Source organism: Capricornis sumatraensis, chromosome 16, assembly GCF_032405125.1.
Source record: "Capricornis sumatraensis isolate serow.1 chromosome 16, serow.2, whole genome shotgun sequence".
NCBI lineage: Eukaryota > Metazoa > Chordata > Mammalia > Artiodactyla > Bovidae > Capricornis > Capricornis sumatraensis.
The window spans coordinates 74856382-74871669 of record NC_091084.1 but is presented as its reverse complement, the minus strand read 5'-3'; the positions used below and the strand labels follow the sequence as shown (position 1 = coordinate 74871669).

The 15288-nt window shown below is 56.0% G+C and overlaps 1 protein-coding gene across 1 annotated transcript in view; it reads left to right on the top strand.

Annotated features, from left to right (window-relative positions):
• ALX4 (ALX homeobox 4) overlaps window positions 1-13579 on the top strand; it is a 49838-nt gene extending 36259 nt beyond the window's left edge. Inside the window, exons 3-4 of the mRNA XM_068989380.1 lie at window positions 10492-10620; window positions 13250-13579. Of these exons, the coding sequence (XP_068845481.1) occupies window positions 10492-10620; window positions 13250-13579 (459 nt within the window). The remainder of the gene's footprint in view (window positions 1-10491; window positions 10621-13249) is intronic.
• Window positions 13580-15288: the final 1709 nt, after the last annotated feature.

Sequence of the window (15288 nt, the reverse complement as noted above, 5' to 3'; positions counted from 1 at the left end):
CCCTCCGCCGGTGGCCCAAGCCAGGGCCGCTTGCCCGTCCCCAGGCGCACCAGGGCTTTCTTCACCTCGGCTCAAGGAGCTCGCCCCCCACGCCCCTGCCGTAACCAGAGCAGGTAGGATCTCACCCCTGGTGCCCCTTGCCATAACCAGAATGGGTAGGAGCTCGCCCCCCACGCCCCTGCCGTAACCAGAACGGGTAGGAGCTCACCCCCGTGCCCCTGCCGTACCAGAGCAGGTCTGCTTTTGTCCACGTTCCCATCCTGCTTTGTGCTCTGGTTGGAGCTGGCGTGGGGCTCCCAGGGGAGGGGCAGGGAGCCCGTCAGCTATGCTGCTGAGTTCTGTGTGGTGTGTGAGTCCAGGCTCTCTGGCGAAGGAGGTGATGACGATGATGGGTCTCTGCTCTGGAAGGCCTACCTCTTAGCAAGGAAACAGGATGAACTTACAAGGCATCCATGGCGCCCCCTGGGCAGAAACCAAGACAATCCAACTCTTCTCTCTGCCCAGGCTGGCTGCCTCCTCCTCCATCTTTCAGGTCCCAGCTCAGAATGCCTCCTCTGAGAAGTCTTCCCAATCACCATGACTACTGCCCCCTACCATCAGCCAACCACCAAAACACTAATCCCAGCACAAGCCAGCAGAGCCCACCCTAGCTCAACACAACACAACACACCATAACCTACACCAACAGAGCCCAGCACAGCCCAGCACAAGCAAGCAGAGCCTGAACCAACACAGCTCAGCTCAGCAGAGCCCAGCACACCCAACACAGCCCAGCACAACACAACACAACTCAAGTCAACACAGCTCAGCTCAACAGAGCCCAGCACACCCAACACAGCTCAGCACAGCCCAGCACAACTCAAGTCAACACAGCTCAGCTCAGCAGAGCCCAGCACACCCAACACAGCTCAGCACAACACAACACGAACAAGCATAGCCTAAACCAACACAGCTCAGCTCAGCAGAGCCCAGCACATCCAGCACAGCTCAGCACAACACAACACAGCTCAAGTCAACACAGCTCAGCTTAACAGAACCCAGCACAGCTCAACACAGGCCAGCAGAGCCCAACACAACACAACATAGTCTAAACCAACACAGCTCAGCCCAACACAGCCCAGCACAACCCAGCACAAACAAGCAGAGCCTAAATGAACACAGCTCAACCCAGCAGAGCCCAGCACACCCAACACAGCTCAGTGCAGCCCAACACAACTCAAGTCAACACAGCTCAGCTCAGCAGAGCCCAGCACACCCAGCACAGCCCAGCACAACACAACACAACTCAAGTCAACACAGCTCAGCTCAACAGAGCCCAGCACACCCAACACAGCTCAGCACAGCCCAGCATACCCAACACAGCTCAGCACAACACAACACAACTCAAGTCAACACAGCTCAGCTTAATGGAACCCAGCACAGCTCAACACAGGCCAGCAGAGCCCAACACAACACAACATAGTCTAAACCAACACAGCTCAGCCCAACACAACACATACAACCCATCATAACCAAAATCAACACATAACTCAACAGAGTTAAATACAACCCAACACAGCTCAGTTCAGTTCAGTCGCTCAGTCGTGTCCGACTCTTTGTGACCCCATGAATCGCAGCATGCCAGGCCTCCCTGTCCATCACCAACTCTCGGAGTTCACTCAGACTCACGTCCATCGAGTCAGTGATGCCATCCAGCCATCTCATCCTCTGTCGTCCCCTTCTCCTCCTGCCCCCAACCCCTCCCAGCATCAGAGTCTTTTCCAGTGAGTCAACTCTTTGCATGAAGTGGCCAAAGTACTGGAGTTTCAGCTTTAGCATCATTCCTTCCAAAGAAATCCCAGGGTTGATCTCCTTCAGAATGGACTGGTTGGATCTCCTTGGAGTCCAAGGGACTCTCAAGAGTCTTCAACACCACAGTTCAAAAGCATCAATTCTTCGGCACTCAGCCTTCTTCACAGTCCAACTCTCACATCCATACATGACTACTGGAAAAACCATAGCCTTGACACAGCTCAACACAGCCCAACACAACATAACCCAAATCAGCACAGCTCGATTCCACAGAACCGAACACAGCCCAACACAACCAACATAACCCAGACTAACAGCTCAACCCAACACAACCCACATAACCCAACACAACAAAACCCAGCACAGCTCAACTGAACCTAGCAGAACCCAACCCAGTGCAGCTCACCCCAACCAATCACGACCTAAACCAACACAGCTCAACTCAACAGAACTCAGCACAACCAAACACAATTCACCGCACCACAGTGGAACCCCATACAGCTCAACCCAACCCAACCCAACCCAACCCAACTCAACTCAACCTAACACAACACAAACAAACCACGTCACCTTCTACCACATTGTCCTATTTTATCTTAGAATTTATGATTGGCTTACATTATGTCATCTCTTTGTCTCCTCTCACTAGAATATGAGGGTAGGCACCGTCTGATTGTTCATCACTATAATTCCCACCAATTAGAGAAGGCTGAACTAAGATCAGAAAAGGCAAAGAATAAATATATGTGGACCAACTGACCTCCTTTGTCCAGAGAGGTATGTCTCCCCTCCCTGCATGAAATTGTAACAAAGAAAAAAAACAGAGGATGCAAAGTCCTCTAAGTACCCCAAACATAGATGACAAGATAAAGCTCAAGCTTCAGTGTAACACTAAATGAATGCCACGTTCAGCCTGCCTTCCCAACCCAAACCATGTTGAAATAGCAAATCAAGTGCTTGCAGATAACAGTTTTTCCTTCTCTGGTGGGCTATAGAAATCAACAGCTTAAGAGCAAAGAGGAGTCTTTTTAAAAAAGCAGCACAGCTCAGCTGGGGTCCTTTTGATGCCAGGACTGAGAACCCTGTTACTCAGCAGACCCCAAGGGTACCCCTTCTTGCCTTTTTTCACTAAAGAATCTTCTGCAGAGTATTCCTGAAGTGAAGTGAAAGTTGCTCAGTTATGCCTGACTCTTGTGACACCATGCACCGTAGCCTGCCAGGATCCTCTGTCCATGGAATTCTCCAGGCAAGAATACTAGAGTGGGTAGCCATTCCCTTCTCCAGTGGATTTTTTCAACCCAGGGATCAAACCCAGGTTTCCTACATTGCAGGAGGATTCTTTACCACCTAAGTCACCAGAAAAGTAGAGTGTTCCTAAAGTGAAAAAAATCTCTCAATTGTGTCTGACTCTTTGAGATCCCGTGAACTGTAGCCTGCCAGGCTTCTCTGTCCGTGGATTTTTCCAGGCAAGAATACTGGAGTGGGTAGCCAGTTTCCTTCTCCAGGGGATCTTCCTGACCCAGGGATCGAACCCAAGTCTTCCACATTGCAGGCCAAGTTGTTATCATCTGAGCCACCAGGGAACCCCTACGGTGTCAATAAAAGGCTCATCAGTCTCTGTTTAATGTTTGTATTAATAACATGGTCCAGAAACAAGATCATCTAAAATGGCTGAAGTGTAAACGAGACTAGTAGTTGCCAGTGAATATACAGCCATCCAGAAACGGCAGGGGACTCTGAACGGTCAGCTCATTTATTCACAAATTCCCCAAAGCAAGCTTCCCACCTTATTCCTCTCCAGCTCACAGTGAGTGTTTGGGGAAGGAAGACAGGCAGCTGAGGCCTCACTGTGGTTCCAGAAACCTTCTCACACCCACTGTCTCACCTGAGTCATGTGACTTCTGGTGCCCTAGACTCTGGACAGGAACCCCAGCCTCTGGCCTCAGCTCCGCCAGTGGATTTGAGAGGAGCATAAGGAGTCAGTAGAGAGAGAGCAGCTGGCTATGGGACGTTCCTGTAGGTGCTGTGTTGATGTGAAGCAAACTGTCCGTTTTCTGTGTGTGGTATACACGTGTACATGTGTGTGCACATGTGTGTCCCTAACAAATGGACAGGAGTGCCCAGGAGTAGAATTTGCTTAGCATTGTTAGGATGATCCTTCTGGTACAACACACGAAATGACACTGGGTCATTTGACATGTTTAGCATTTTTCAGGCACCACAATACAGCTTAGATGGAGTGTTCTCTCTCTACACACACACACATTTATGCCTACTTCCAAAAAGGAGCTGGGGCAGCTTACACTTAAAATATCTATTTCCATCCTCGAACAATAACAATGTCATGAAATGGGAAGGTAATTATGTCAAAGACCTAGGCTAAGCTAAGGATCATAGATTCCACTGAGCGCAGATTTCGATGCTGAGCTTCCCAGCCGCCAAAGCAAAAAGGGAAACTGTGATGTGCTGCCGGTCTTATCATCTCAAGGGAAGACCACAGAATTCTAGAAGGCTAGTGCTGGAGAGGACCACCTCATTCTCTCATTTGCTAACAAGGAGGAAGAGACCCAGAGGCAGGAAACCATCACCTGTGACCAGGTGACTCAGGAAAGGTGATGGGGTGGCCGTGCTGAGAATAGAATGAGGGACCCTGAGTTCCAGCCCAGCGCTTCTTTTCCTGTAGTTTGCTTCACCAGGAACACGTGCCTAATTGTTCTGAGACTTTACTTTGTATAAAGGCAGAGTGGGTGGGATTGGCAAGTTCGTCAGACCTCTGGGTTGCGCCTGGCAGTGCTTTGGGGATGGGGGGAATTGGGGATAGAACCCCCTGCTTGCCTCTGATGGGTTTGTTGGGGGCCCGTACTCAGCTGATGGTAAGCCAGGTGCCTGGTGCAGAGTGACAGTGGGGACAGGGATGGGGCCCCCCCCACCCCCGAGATGGACCTTTCCTGGGAAGAAACCCAGAGTTTGGAGCCGCTCCAGGGGGCTGCAGGGGCCTCTCTGTGCTGTCTGGGATTCCAATCTATGCAGCTGGTGTCTGAAGACAATAAGACAGAGGCCTCCCCGCCTTGGGCCACTCCGCCCTGGCCCCAGATGGGCTGCGGTTAGCGGGGGCCTCCGCCAAGACAGTTGGTTCCTTGGGGAGAGGCCCGTGCAGAGCGCGTCCAGGCCAGGGTAGGCCAGGAGCGGGGTGGTCCTGGGCTGCTGTGACGCACTGAAGGGAAGGCTGGGGCCTCTGGGTCCCTTCTCCTGCCGAGGGTTGCCCAGTGGAGACAAGCCTAGGGGCTGCAGAGCCTGAGTCCCAGGGCATCTAGGGATGCAGCTGTCAGCGCCCCGGGCTCCAAGGGTCAGAAACGGGAGGATGCTCTGAGCCTCGGGGGCCCATGAATGTGAGCACGGATGGGGCCTGGGAGGATACCCCTGCCACCACCCAAGTTTATGCATGATGAGAGTGAAGACCAGGAGGCTAATGGAGCTTAAGGCTTATCTGAGCAGAAAAGCTCCAGCCTCATCTGCAGGGTGAGGCCCCAGGGAGGAAGGGGCTGGAGGTGGGCAGTTCTGTTCCCCTCGGCCTGCTCCCCACAGCCGTGCCGCCTCCCACGATCTCCATCTTAACCTGCAAAGAAACCCCTCTGCCTGACCCTCTTCACTCCCTTCCCAAAGGCCGAGCGCTCTCAGCTGCCTCTCCCCCGGCTCATCTGTCTTCCCAGATAACCCAGGTCGCCCCTCTCCCCCGCCTCTGCCCGCCGCCACCCCCCGCCCCCGCCAGCCAGCATTCCATCTCCCCCAACTCTGCTCCTCCCCTCACCCCCAGGCCTCCTTTGCCAGCCCGAACTTGTGTGTGTCACGTCCACCTGCCCCTCTGGACCCCGGGACCCCACCGTAGGACCTGAGTCCACAGAGACTCAAGGGGGAGGCCCCCACCACGGTGGCAACCTCACTTTTTTCTAGGCTTCTCCTCAGCCCCGAAGAAAGCAGTCATATATCTAGATGCTTCCAGTGGGCTTCTCCCCTCTCCCTGGACTCCCCCCCTGCCCAGAAAACCCTGGGAGGCTGAGGAAGGAGCGGAAAGACTGAGCTAAGCCTGCAGGAAATTAAACATGAAATGAAAACAAGCGCCTCTGATTCATTCTCTCATCCTGCCCCCAGTCCCCCATTCCAGGCCACTGATAAAGGGGGATCCCATTTCAGCGGCCCGGAGAGGAGACCCGATCCACCCTTGGCTCCCGGTGGGCGGCCTGGGCCTGGACTCCAGGAGCCCTGGGAGGAAAGGGGGGCCCCCCGGGAGGCTCTGGGACAGCGGCTGAGGCCCCAGCCTGGGAGGGGATCAGCTCCGGGGTGGGGGACACAGGAGAGCTGAATCTCCTGAACTAGAGTCAAGATGGGAAACAGTGATGCTGAAAGATACTGGCCGCTTGGGGATGTGTGTGTGTGTGTGATGCTCGTGCTTGTATGCTGGCTGGGAAGGTGCAGTCTCACCCTCCCTTGGGTGTGTGTGTGTGTGCATGTGTTATGTGTGTATGTGATGTGTGTATGTGTGTGTGTTGCACATGTGTGTATGTTGTCTGTGTTGTGTTGTGTGTGTGTGCTGTGTGTGTGTGTTGTGTGTATGTGATGCTTGTATACTGGCTGGAAAGGTGAGTGTCATCCTCCCTTGGGGGGGCTGTGTGTTGTGTGTGTATGTATGTTGTGTATGTGTGCTGTATGTGTGTGTATGTTGTGTATGTGTGGTGTGTGTGGTGTGTGTGTGTGTGTGTGTGTGTGTGTGTGTGTGATGCTTGTGCTTGTATACTGGCTGGGAAGGTGCAGTCTCACCCTCCCTTGGGGTGTGTGTGTGTGTGTGTGTGGTGTGTATGTGTGGGGTGTGTGTGTGTATGTGTGGGGTGTGTGTGTATGTGATGCTTGTATACTGGCTGAAAGGTGCAGTCTCACCCTCCCTTGGGTGTGTGTGTGTTGTGTGTGTGTGCTGTGTATGTGTGGGGTGTGAGTGCTATGTATGTGTGGGGTGTTGTGTGTGTTTTGTGTGTGTGAGACGCTTGTGCTTGTATACTGGCTGGGAAGGTGCAGTCTCGCCCTCCCTTGGGGCTGTTTGGGTGTGTGTGTGTGTGTGTTATGTGTATGTGTGTTGTGTGTGTGCTGTGTGTGTTGTGTGTTGTGTATGTGTGCTGTTTGTGTGTTATGTGTATGTGTGGTGTGTGTGTTGTGTATGTCTGGTATGTGTTGTGTGTATGTATGATGTGTGTGTTATGTGTGTGTGTGTTGTGTGTGTGTGCTGTATGTCTGTGTGTGTGTGTGATGCTTGTGCTTGTATACTGGCCGGGAAGGTGCAGTCTCACCTTCCTTTGGGGGGGGGTGTGTGTGGTGTGTATGTGTGTTTTGTGTGTGTGTGTGTGATGCTTGTATACTGGCTGGGAAGGTGCAGTCTCACCCTCCCTTGAGGTTGTTTGGGTGTGTGTGTGTGTATGTGTGTGTTATGTGTATGTGGTGTGTGTGTGTGTGTGTGTTGTATGTGTGGTGTGTGTGTGTGGTGTGTGTGTGTGATGCTTGTATACTGGCTGGGAAGGTGCAGTCTCACCTTCCTTTGGGGGTGTGTGTGTGTGTGTGGTGTGTATGTGTGTTTTGTGTGTGTGTGATGCTTGTATACTGGCTGGGAAGGTGCAGGCTCACCCTCCTTTGGGGGTGTGTGTGTGTGTGGTATGTACGTGTGTTGTGTGTGTGTTGTGTGTGTGTTATATGTGTGTGTGTTGTGTGTGTATGTTGTGTGTGCTGTGTGTGTGCTGTGTGTGTTGTGTGTGTTGTGTATGTGTGCAGTTTGTGTTATGTGTATGTGTGCAGTTTGTGTTATGTGTATGTGTGGTGTGTGGTGTGTGTGTGTATGATGTGTGTTATGTGTATGTGTGGTGTGTGTGTGGTGTGTGTGTGTATGTGATGCTTGTATACTGGCTGGGAAGGTGCAGTCTCACCCTCCCTTGAGGTTGTTTGGGTGTGTGTGTGTGTATGTGTGTGTTATGTGTATGTGGTGTGTGTGTGTGTGTGCGTTGTATGTGTGGTGTGTGTGTGTGGTGCTTGTATACTGGCTGGGAAGGTGCAGTCTCACCCTCCTTTGGGTGTGTGTGTGTGTGTGTGGTATGTACGTGCGTTGTGTGTGTGTTGTGTGTGTATGTTGTATGTGCGCTGTGTGTGTTATGTGCGTGTGTTGTGTGTGTATGTTGTATGTGTGCTGTGTGTTATGTGTGTGTTGTGTGTGTTATGTATGTGTGCTGTTTGTGTGTTATGTGTGGTGTGTGGTGTGTGTGTATGATGTGTGTGTTATGTGTATGTGTGTTATGTGTGTGGTGTGTGTGTTATGTATGTGTGCTGTTTGTGTTATGTGTGGTGTGTATGTGTATGTGTGGTGTGTGGTGTGTGTGTATGATGTGTGTTATGTGTATGTGTTATGTGTGTTATGTGTGTGTTGTGTGTGTGTGCTGTATGTCTGTGTGTGTGTGATGCTTGTGCTTGTATACTGGCTGGGAAGGTGCAGTCTCACCTTCCTTTGGGGGTGTGTGTGTGTGTGGTGTGTATGTGTGTTGTATGTGTGTGTGTGATGCTTGTATACTGGCTGGGAAGGTGCAGTCTCACCCTCCTTTGGGTGTGTGTGTGTGTGTGTGTGTGTGTGTTGTGTGTATGTGTGATGTGTGTGTGTGTTGTGTGCATGTGTGGTATGTGTGTATGTTGTGTGTGTGTGTGATGCTTGTATACTGGCTGGGAAGGTGCAGTCTCACCCTCCTTTGGGTGTGTGTGTTGTGTGTATGTGTGATGTGTGTGTGTGTTGTGTGTATGTGTGATGTGTGTGTGTGTTGTGTGCATGTGTGGTATGTGTGTATGTTGTGTGTGTGTGTGGTGCTTGTATACTGGCTGGGAAGGTACAGTCTCACCCTCCCTCCCCACACTAACAAGAGCCACACCTACTCCTTATTTTTTTACTTCTTTCTTCTGGAAAAAGACAGCGGGAAGGGAGCTATAAATAAACCAGGGCGAAGTCCTCTGAAAACTCCGTGACAGCATTTGCCCTCCAGCTCGCCTACGGCCCTCGGAGGCACAGCTCCCAGGAAGCCGGCAGCACAGATGCTGGCCCAGTTTCCAGATGCAGAAACTGAGGCCCGTGGAAATGCAGGGCAGTCCAGCGGGTGCCCGTGGGCCTAGAAGCCTCTGTGCTGCCCCGCGGGGGCCGGGCCAAGCCCTCCAGCCCGGCTCCGCCTCCCTCCTCCCAGGAAGCTCCGTGCCCTGGACTGTGGTGCCAGGGGCGTGTCCTGCACCAGAGTCAGCAGGCAGGTGTGCGACGAGCTGCCAGGAGTCTCCCTCTGAGGAGCTCTGGAGCCTGCCTGTGAGCCAGCCTGAAGCCAAGCCTGCTCACGCCCTCTCTCCCATCCTCCCTGGTCCCCCGTCACCTTCTGCTCAGACCCCAAGTCACCTGCAGCAGTGGCAGACCCCAAGGCCAGCTCTTGCCCACGAGCCTTGGAAAAGTTCTCAGTCTGCCAGAAGCACTCCTGCAAAGGAAGCTTCCATTAAGCCCAATAGCTTTTGTTTGAAGGTTCTCAATTTTTTTCCTAAGTATGATAAACAAGACCCCGGCTCATACACCTGACTCAGAGACCACACTCCCCCAGAGGTCCCCTGGTCAAGCCCATGCGCCACCCCCGTGCTGAGTGACAGCTGGGCCTCCTCTCCTCCCCGGCATCAGGCTGCTCTTGGGGCCCGAGATTGCAGCAGCTTCCTCTCTTGACACCAAGGTGACCCTCCCACCTGGCATTCGAGGGCCTCTATCATCTGACTCCGTGATCCTTCCCCTCCCATCCCTCTCCCAGCTGGTGGCATGGCCGGGCCATTTCTAAACTCAGCCTAGACTTCTGTCCTTCCAGCCCCCACCTTCCCTCCACAAAGCTGTCCCTGACTGTCCTCCGACAGCCCATCTAAAGCCCTGTCTCCCAGAGAAGCTGTAACCCAGGGGGTCCAAACTCTGCACAAAAGGCTGCATGGGGGGATTCAGGAAGTGGAAAACAATGGAAAAACCACACGTGTGTGATCCTCTGTGCGTCCTTAGTCGCTCAGTCTTGTCCGACTCTCTGTGACCCCGTGGACTTAGCCTGCCAGGCTCCTCTGTCCATGGGATTCTCCAGGCAAGAGTATTGGAGTGGGTTGCCATGCCCTCTTCCAGGGGCTCTTCCTGGGCCAGGGATCGAACTGGCGCCTTATATCTCCTGCATTGGCTGGCAGGTTCTTTACCACTTCGCCACCTAGAATGATTCTCTGGTGAAGCTTTCAAGGCTGTCATCAGATTCTGCCCAGTAGCCTGTGGCCCCGGGGGACTGGGCCGCCCCATGTCAGGGCTGGTTAGTTGACTGCTGAGGTGACCGGTGACGTGTTCTGTGCGCGTGTTAACACTTGCCTGCTCTGGGTTCTGAAGCTCAGAAAACGAACCTATTGGCCTGACGTCGCGCCTGCGACTGGGGTGTAAACTGCCTTCCTGGCTCTCAGCGTCGATCCTTCCAGATGGTCAGCTCTTGAGCACAGAGACCAAGGCAGATGTGTTATCTGTAGCCCCACAGTCTTGACCTTATAACTACAGCTGGAGGGGCTCGAGGGCAAGGCTGGTGCTGCCCCGAACACGGGGGCCCCAGCTCCGGGTCTGACCCCGGCGACAACTGCTCTGTCCTGCAGGTCTGGTTCCAGAACCGGAGGGCCAAGTGGAGGAAGAGGGAACGCTTTGGGCAAATGCAGCAGGTTCGGACCCACTTCTCCACGGCCTATGAGCTGCCCCTCCTCACCCGAGCGGAGAACTACGCCCAGGTGAGTCCCTGCCCGCAGCTGCTTGCTCTGGGGCCCTGAGGAGAAGCACCTTCCCCGGAGAGAGAGCTCGGGGCTCCAAGCCCCCGCTTCAGGTTCCAGGAGCGCACTTGTGTCTCCAGGATGTGGGAGGCCCAGAATTCTCTCTGCCCCCCATAAGCGTTGACCCAGCCTTGGCTGGACTTTAGGGAAGGGGAGACTGGGGGAGGAGCTTGAGAATGACTTTTCCTTTGGCTGTTTGGTGACGGGCATCGGAACTGAGGAATGCTGAAGGCCCTCCAGGCCACCGGGAGCCACCCAGAGTGTTTCCTAGGAGAAGGGGGTCCTGACGGAGGACGTGAGTGAGGCAAGGCTGGAATGAACGTGGGATTCTGAGACCCAGGATTTAGGCTGTCATCCCAGCTCCAGAGCTTTCTCCCTTCAGGCAAGTCACACGTCTGAGCCTCAAGTTTCTTCACCTAGGAATTGGGTATTTTCAAAGCACCTGCCTCAGGACTTCCCTGGCCAGTGGTTAAGACTCCGTGCTTCCACGGCCGGGGGGCCTCAGGTTCAACCCCTAGTCAGGGAACTAAGATCCCACATCCCACACAATGTGGCCAAAAAAAAAAAGGCACCTGCCTAAACTCTTTCACAAGGTTGTTGGAAGGTCTATGTTAGATAGTGCAAAAGTGCTTTGTGAATTACATGGTTTTAGGAAGGTTGCCTTGTATGGCCGCGGCTCTCCCAGGCGTCTGGCCCATCTCTTCCCATCCCTTCCAGAGCATCTTCTTCCACGGCTGTCTGTCAGTCCCTCTTCCTGGCGGCACTTGGGTCCTCAGTGGGATGTCAAGAGATGGGAAGCGATGTGGGTGAAGTCAGGTAGCGGGACCCTTGGAGAGATGCGTCTGGGGCTGAGTGCCGTCCTGACGCCCCTCAACCTGCCCTGCAGAGGCGGCTGCTTCCTCCTTCTCAGGCCTCCTTGTGCTGTGGCCTCCGCCTTGCGCTCCAAGCCTGGGCCCGCCCAGCAGCAAGCCAGGCCACAGGCTTTCCTAGGCCTCCCTTTCCTCACTCTTCTGGAGCCGAGATAGCCCATGGTCCCTGGGTACCCAACGGGACCCGTGCTGCCGCTGCCACTCTGGGGATTCACATGGCAGGGGCAGGGGCAGGCCCAGGGGTGAGGCTGGGGAATGTGGGGGGGGGGTCTCCTGCACACACACGACCTGCATCAGCTCCCACCCCACCCATATCTTCCTCTCCTCTCTCAGTTCCCCCAGCCAGCCTCCCTCTGTCCCCGGGAGGATGGACCTGCAGCCCGGACTCCCTGGCCTTGACCTCTGCTGCCCAAGCTCACACGCCAGAGGGGCTCATGCTCATTCTTCTCACGCAGCACCACACACCACATCCCCCAGGCCTCTCGAGAGAGGGGGTCCCCCTCACCCGAACCTGCAAGCAGTTCTTGTCACTGCCGTCCCCATGGCATCTGGGGGCATAGCCCCCTAGTCACTCCTTTTATTACAAACTTCTCTGAATGTACTCCAAACACTGGGGGGTGGGGGCAGGGGGCAGGCTGGCAGAAGCTGCTCCAGGACCACTGAGAAGCCCTTTCACGTGGCCGAGAGGTGCACCATCTCCTCACAGCCCATCCTGCCCACCAACCCCCCCCGCCCCCGATCACACAGGAGAGATGCATTTCTGGCTGAGTCCCCAGCTCTGCCTCCCCGTAAATGCTGGGGGAAAGTGGGGTCTAGAGCTGGAAGCTGGGGAGGGGGAAAGGATTTTAGCTGCGCAGAGAGAAGACAAAGTGTCCAGTTCAACCCCTCACCCGCTGCCCAAGCACCTTTCACCTTCTCCGCCTGTCTCTGCCCCAGCCTGGAGCCTGTGGGCATCCCGCCTGGCTCTATCCATCCACTTACCACCTCCTGAGGCAGCCCTTTCGGACCCTGAGTTACTTCTGAAGCCTCAAGGGCACCGGCCCCTAGGACCTCCACTACTGACCTTGGCTTCTGAGAGAATTGAGGCCCCCCGACCTTCCACTCTCAGAGCGGACAGCTTCGGAGCCCACATTGCCAATGCCAGAGCCCCTCCCATTGATCAAGTCACAAGGGTGTACCGGGCCTGGGGAGGAGCCGGAGCGGGGTGAGGCCCAGGTGCTGACCCTAAGTGGGTCCATGGATGGAGAGACAGAGTATGCCTCTGCGTCTAAAATCCGGGGCTGCCAGGAATTCCCTGGTGGTCCAATGACTAGGACTGTGACTCCAGGGGGCACAGGTTCGATCCCTGGTCAGGGAACTAAGATCCTGCAAGTGGTGTGGTCAAATAAGTAAACAAAATCAGGGGCTGCCCTCAGCTGGTGAGCCGTGCCCCAGGACAACCCTTTCACTGGACTCTTGATGGAATTCAGAGTTCAGGCCTTAAAATGGAGTTTCTGTCCGCTGCTCTCCTGGACCTGGGAACGGAGGAGCCAGAGCATAAAACCCCAAGGGTCCTAGGGGGCTGGTTGGCCAGGCAGGTTTGGAGAGCCTCCCAGGCAAACACTCAGGAATGGTTTTATCATCAGGATGTGTTCGTAAGTGAAGAGGGTTCCCCCGTGAGGGACAGGAAAGCACCCCCATGTCCTGCCAGCCTGTGATGCATCTCCCTCCCCTCTTCCCAGATTCAGAACCCGTCCTGGATCGGCAACAATGGGGCCGCCTCGCCCGTGCCGGCCTGTGTGGTGCCCTGTGACCCTGTGCCCGCCTGCATGTCCCCTCACGCCCACCCCCCCGGCTCTGGGGCCAGCGGCGTCACCGACTTCCTGAGCGTCTCGGGGGCTGGCAGCCACGTGGGCCAGACGCACATGGGCAGCCTGTTTGGAGCCGCGGGCCTCAGCCCAGGCCTCAATGGCTATGAGCTCAACGGGGAGCCGGACCGCAAGACTTCAAGCATCGCGGCCCTCCGCATGAAGGCCAAGGAGCACAGCGCGGCCATCTCCTGGGCCACATGACAGGGCCACCCCGCCCCATCCCTGCGCCCTCCCCAGCCCTGGGGCACTGGCCACACCCATGCTCCCCAGGCCCCCAGCGCCCCACTCGACTCCCCTCTTAGGCACCTGGCCTGGGCCCAGGGGCCTGACCCTCAGCACTTTCAGCCGCCCCAAGTCTGAGGCCCCTGGGGACTGCGGGGAGGGAAGGGGGCAGCGGGCACCGAGGCCAGGCCCCTGCTCCTGGCCAGAGGCAGTGGCGGCAGCCAGGTGGCACGAGTTCTGCAGCTTTGCATCCATTATAAGCTGAAGACCCTTTCTCCCCACTCCTGCTCCTCTGCCCTGCCCGGTTTGACCATTGAGTCGAGGCTAGATTCCCACCTGGACCAGCTGTGGCTACGGTACCGTCAACGTCCGTCCTTCCCTCTGCTGTGTGGTCCCCAGTCACCAGCCCGGTGATCGTGTCTGGAGAACAGATGCCCTGCCCAGGCAGCCTCTGCCATCCCATCTCCTGTGCTCTCCCTCAAAGCCTGCAGACTCCAACCTCCTAGACCCAAGGCACCTGCCTCGCCTTTACCCAGGGCACGAGGAGCCCCCGTCCTGCTGTCTGTCCCCCGTGCTGGATGCACCCGGAGGGACTGGGCAGAGAGAGAGAGGAGCTGGAGCCAAAGGAGCCCGCCGTCACCCAGCCACGCTGGCCCCCTCGGACCCCAAGGCTCTGGATCTGGGTGAACAGTGCAGGGAAGGAGGCCCGCTGCCCGCGGCCCCCACGGTGCTGGAAGCAAGCTTCTAGGAGCTGGGAGGGCTGCAGGGAGGCGTCCTGGGAAGGCAGGGGCTCATGCACACACGTCGGCTGCCTTGACGCCCCGCCTTAGGCAGGATGATGGTGGCAGGGGGCAGGTCTGGGTAGCTTTGTTCCTCATCCAGTCTGGCCCCTCCAGGGGGAATCTGAAGATCCTGGTCGCTCGCTGGGGCTGTTGGGCCAGTGTCCTGGTGCGGAAGGACTCGCATCTTGACACAGCCGCTAGGGCCTGGGGGGCACGGCGCCAGAGGGTCCAGAGCAGGCTGTAGGGTCTGGCAGATGACGAGGGCACACTCGCCCGGCCTCCAGGCAGCAGGCCAGCCCCCACGTGGCCTCAGACGGCCTTCCCGATTAGTGGCCTCCAGTGCCACCCCCGCCCAGAGCCTTCCGTGCAGTCCTCCGGGCATAGGGCAGAGAGCGCCTGCCCTGGCAATTCTGCCCTGGGGCACGGGCTACCCCAGCCCCTTGTTCTGGCTTCCGGAGGGCTCATGTGGGGCTGAGCTCCTTGGGGTCACTTGCTCTGTTCTGGACACACTGTTTTCTGGAAGCCAATCTCCCTGCCTGCAGGAAGGGGCCTCCTTCTCAGGGGGGGCTCCATTTCCGCTTGACATGCAGCCTGCAGCTTGAGTTTCAGCTCCAGGGCCCAGGGGTCAGCTAAGCTTGGGGCACGGGGTACCCATCCTCCAGGGAGGCCTTTTGAGCGCTGGGAGGCCCCCTTGCAGGTATCCCCGAGGAGAAGGGCCTGCTTTTTCTCCCTTCTACCCCAATCCTGTCAGTGAGGAGAGCTAGGTCTACCAGGCCCAGGGGCCCGGACTCAGCACAGCCTCTTGGGTGGGCGGGGAGGGGTGAGACCCTCCCCCTTTGAGCTGCTTAGGTTTTGGGGGATGTGGCCGTCTCCAGCTGTGTCTCAAGCCCTCTTATGCTCTGGAAA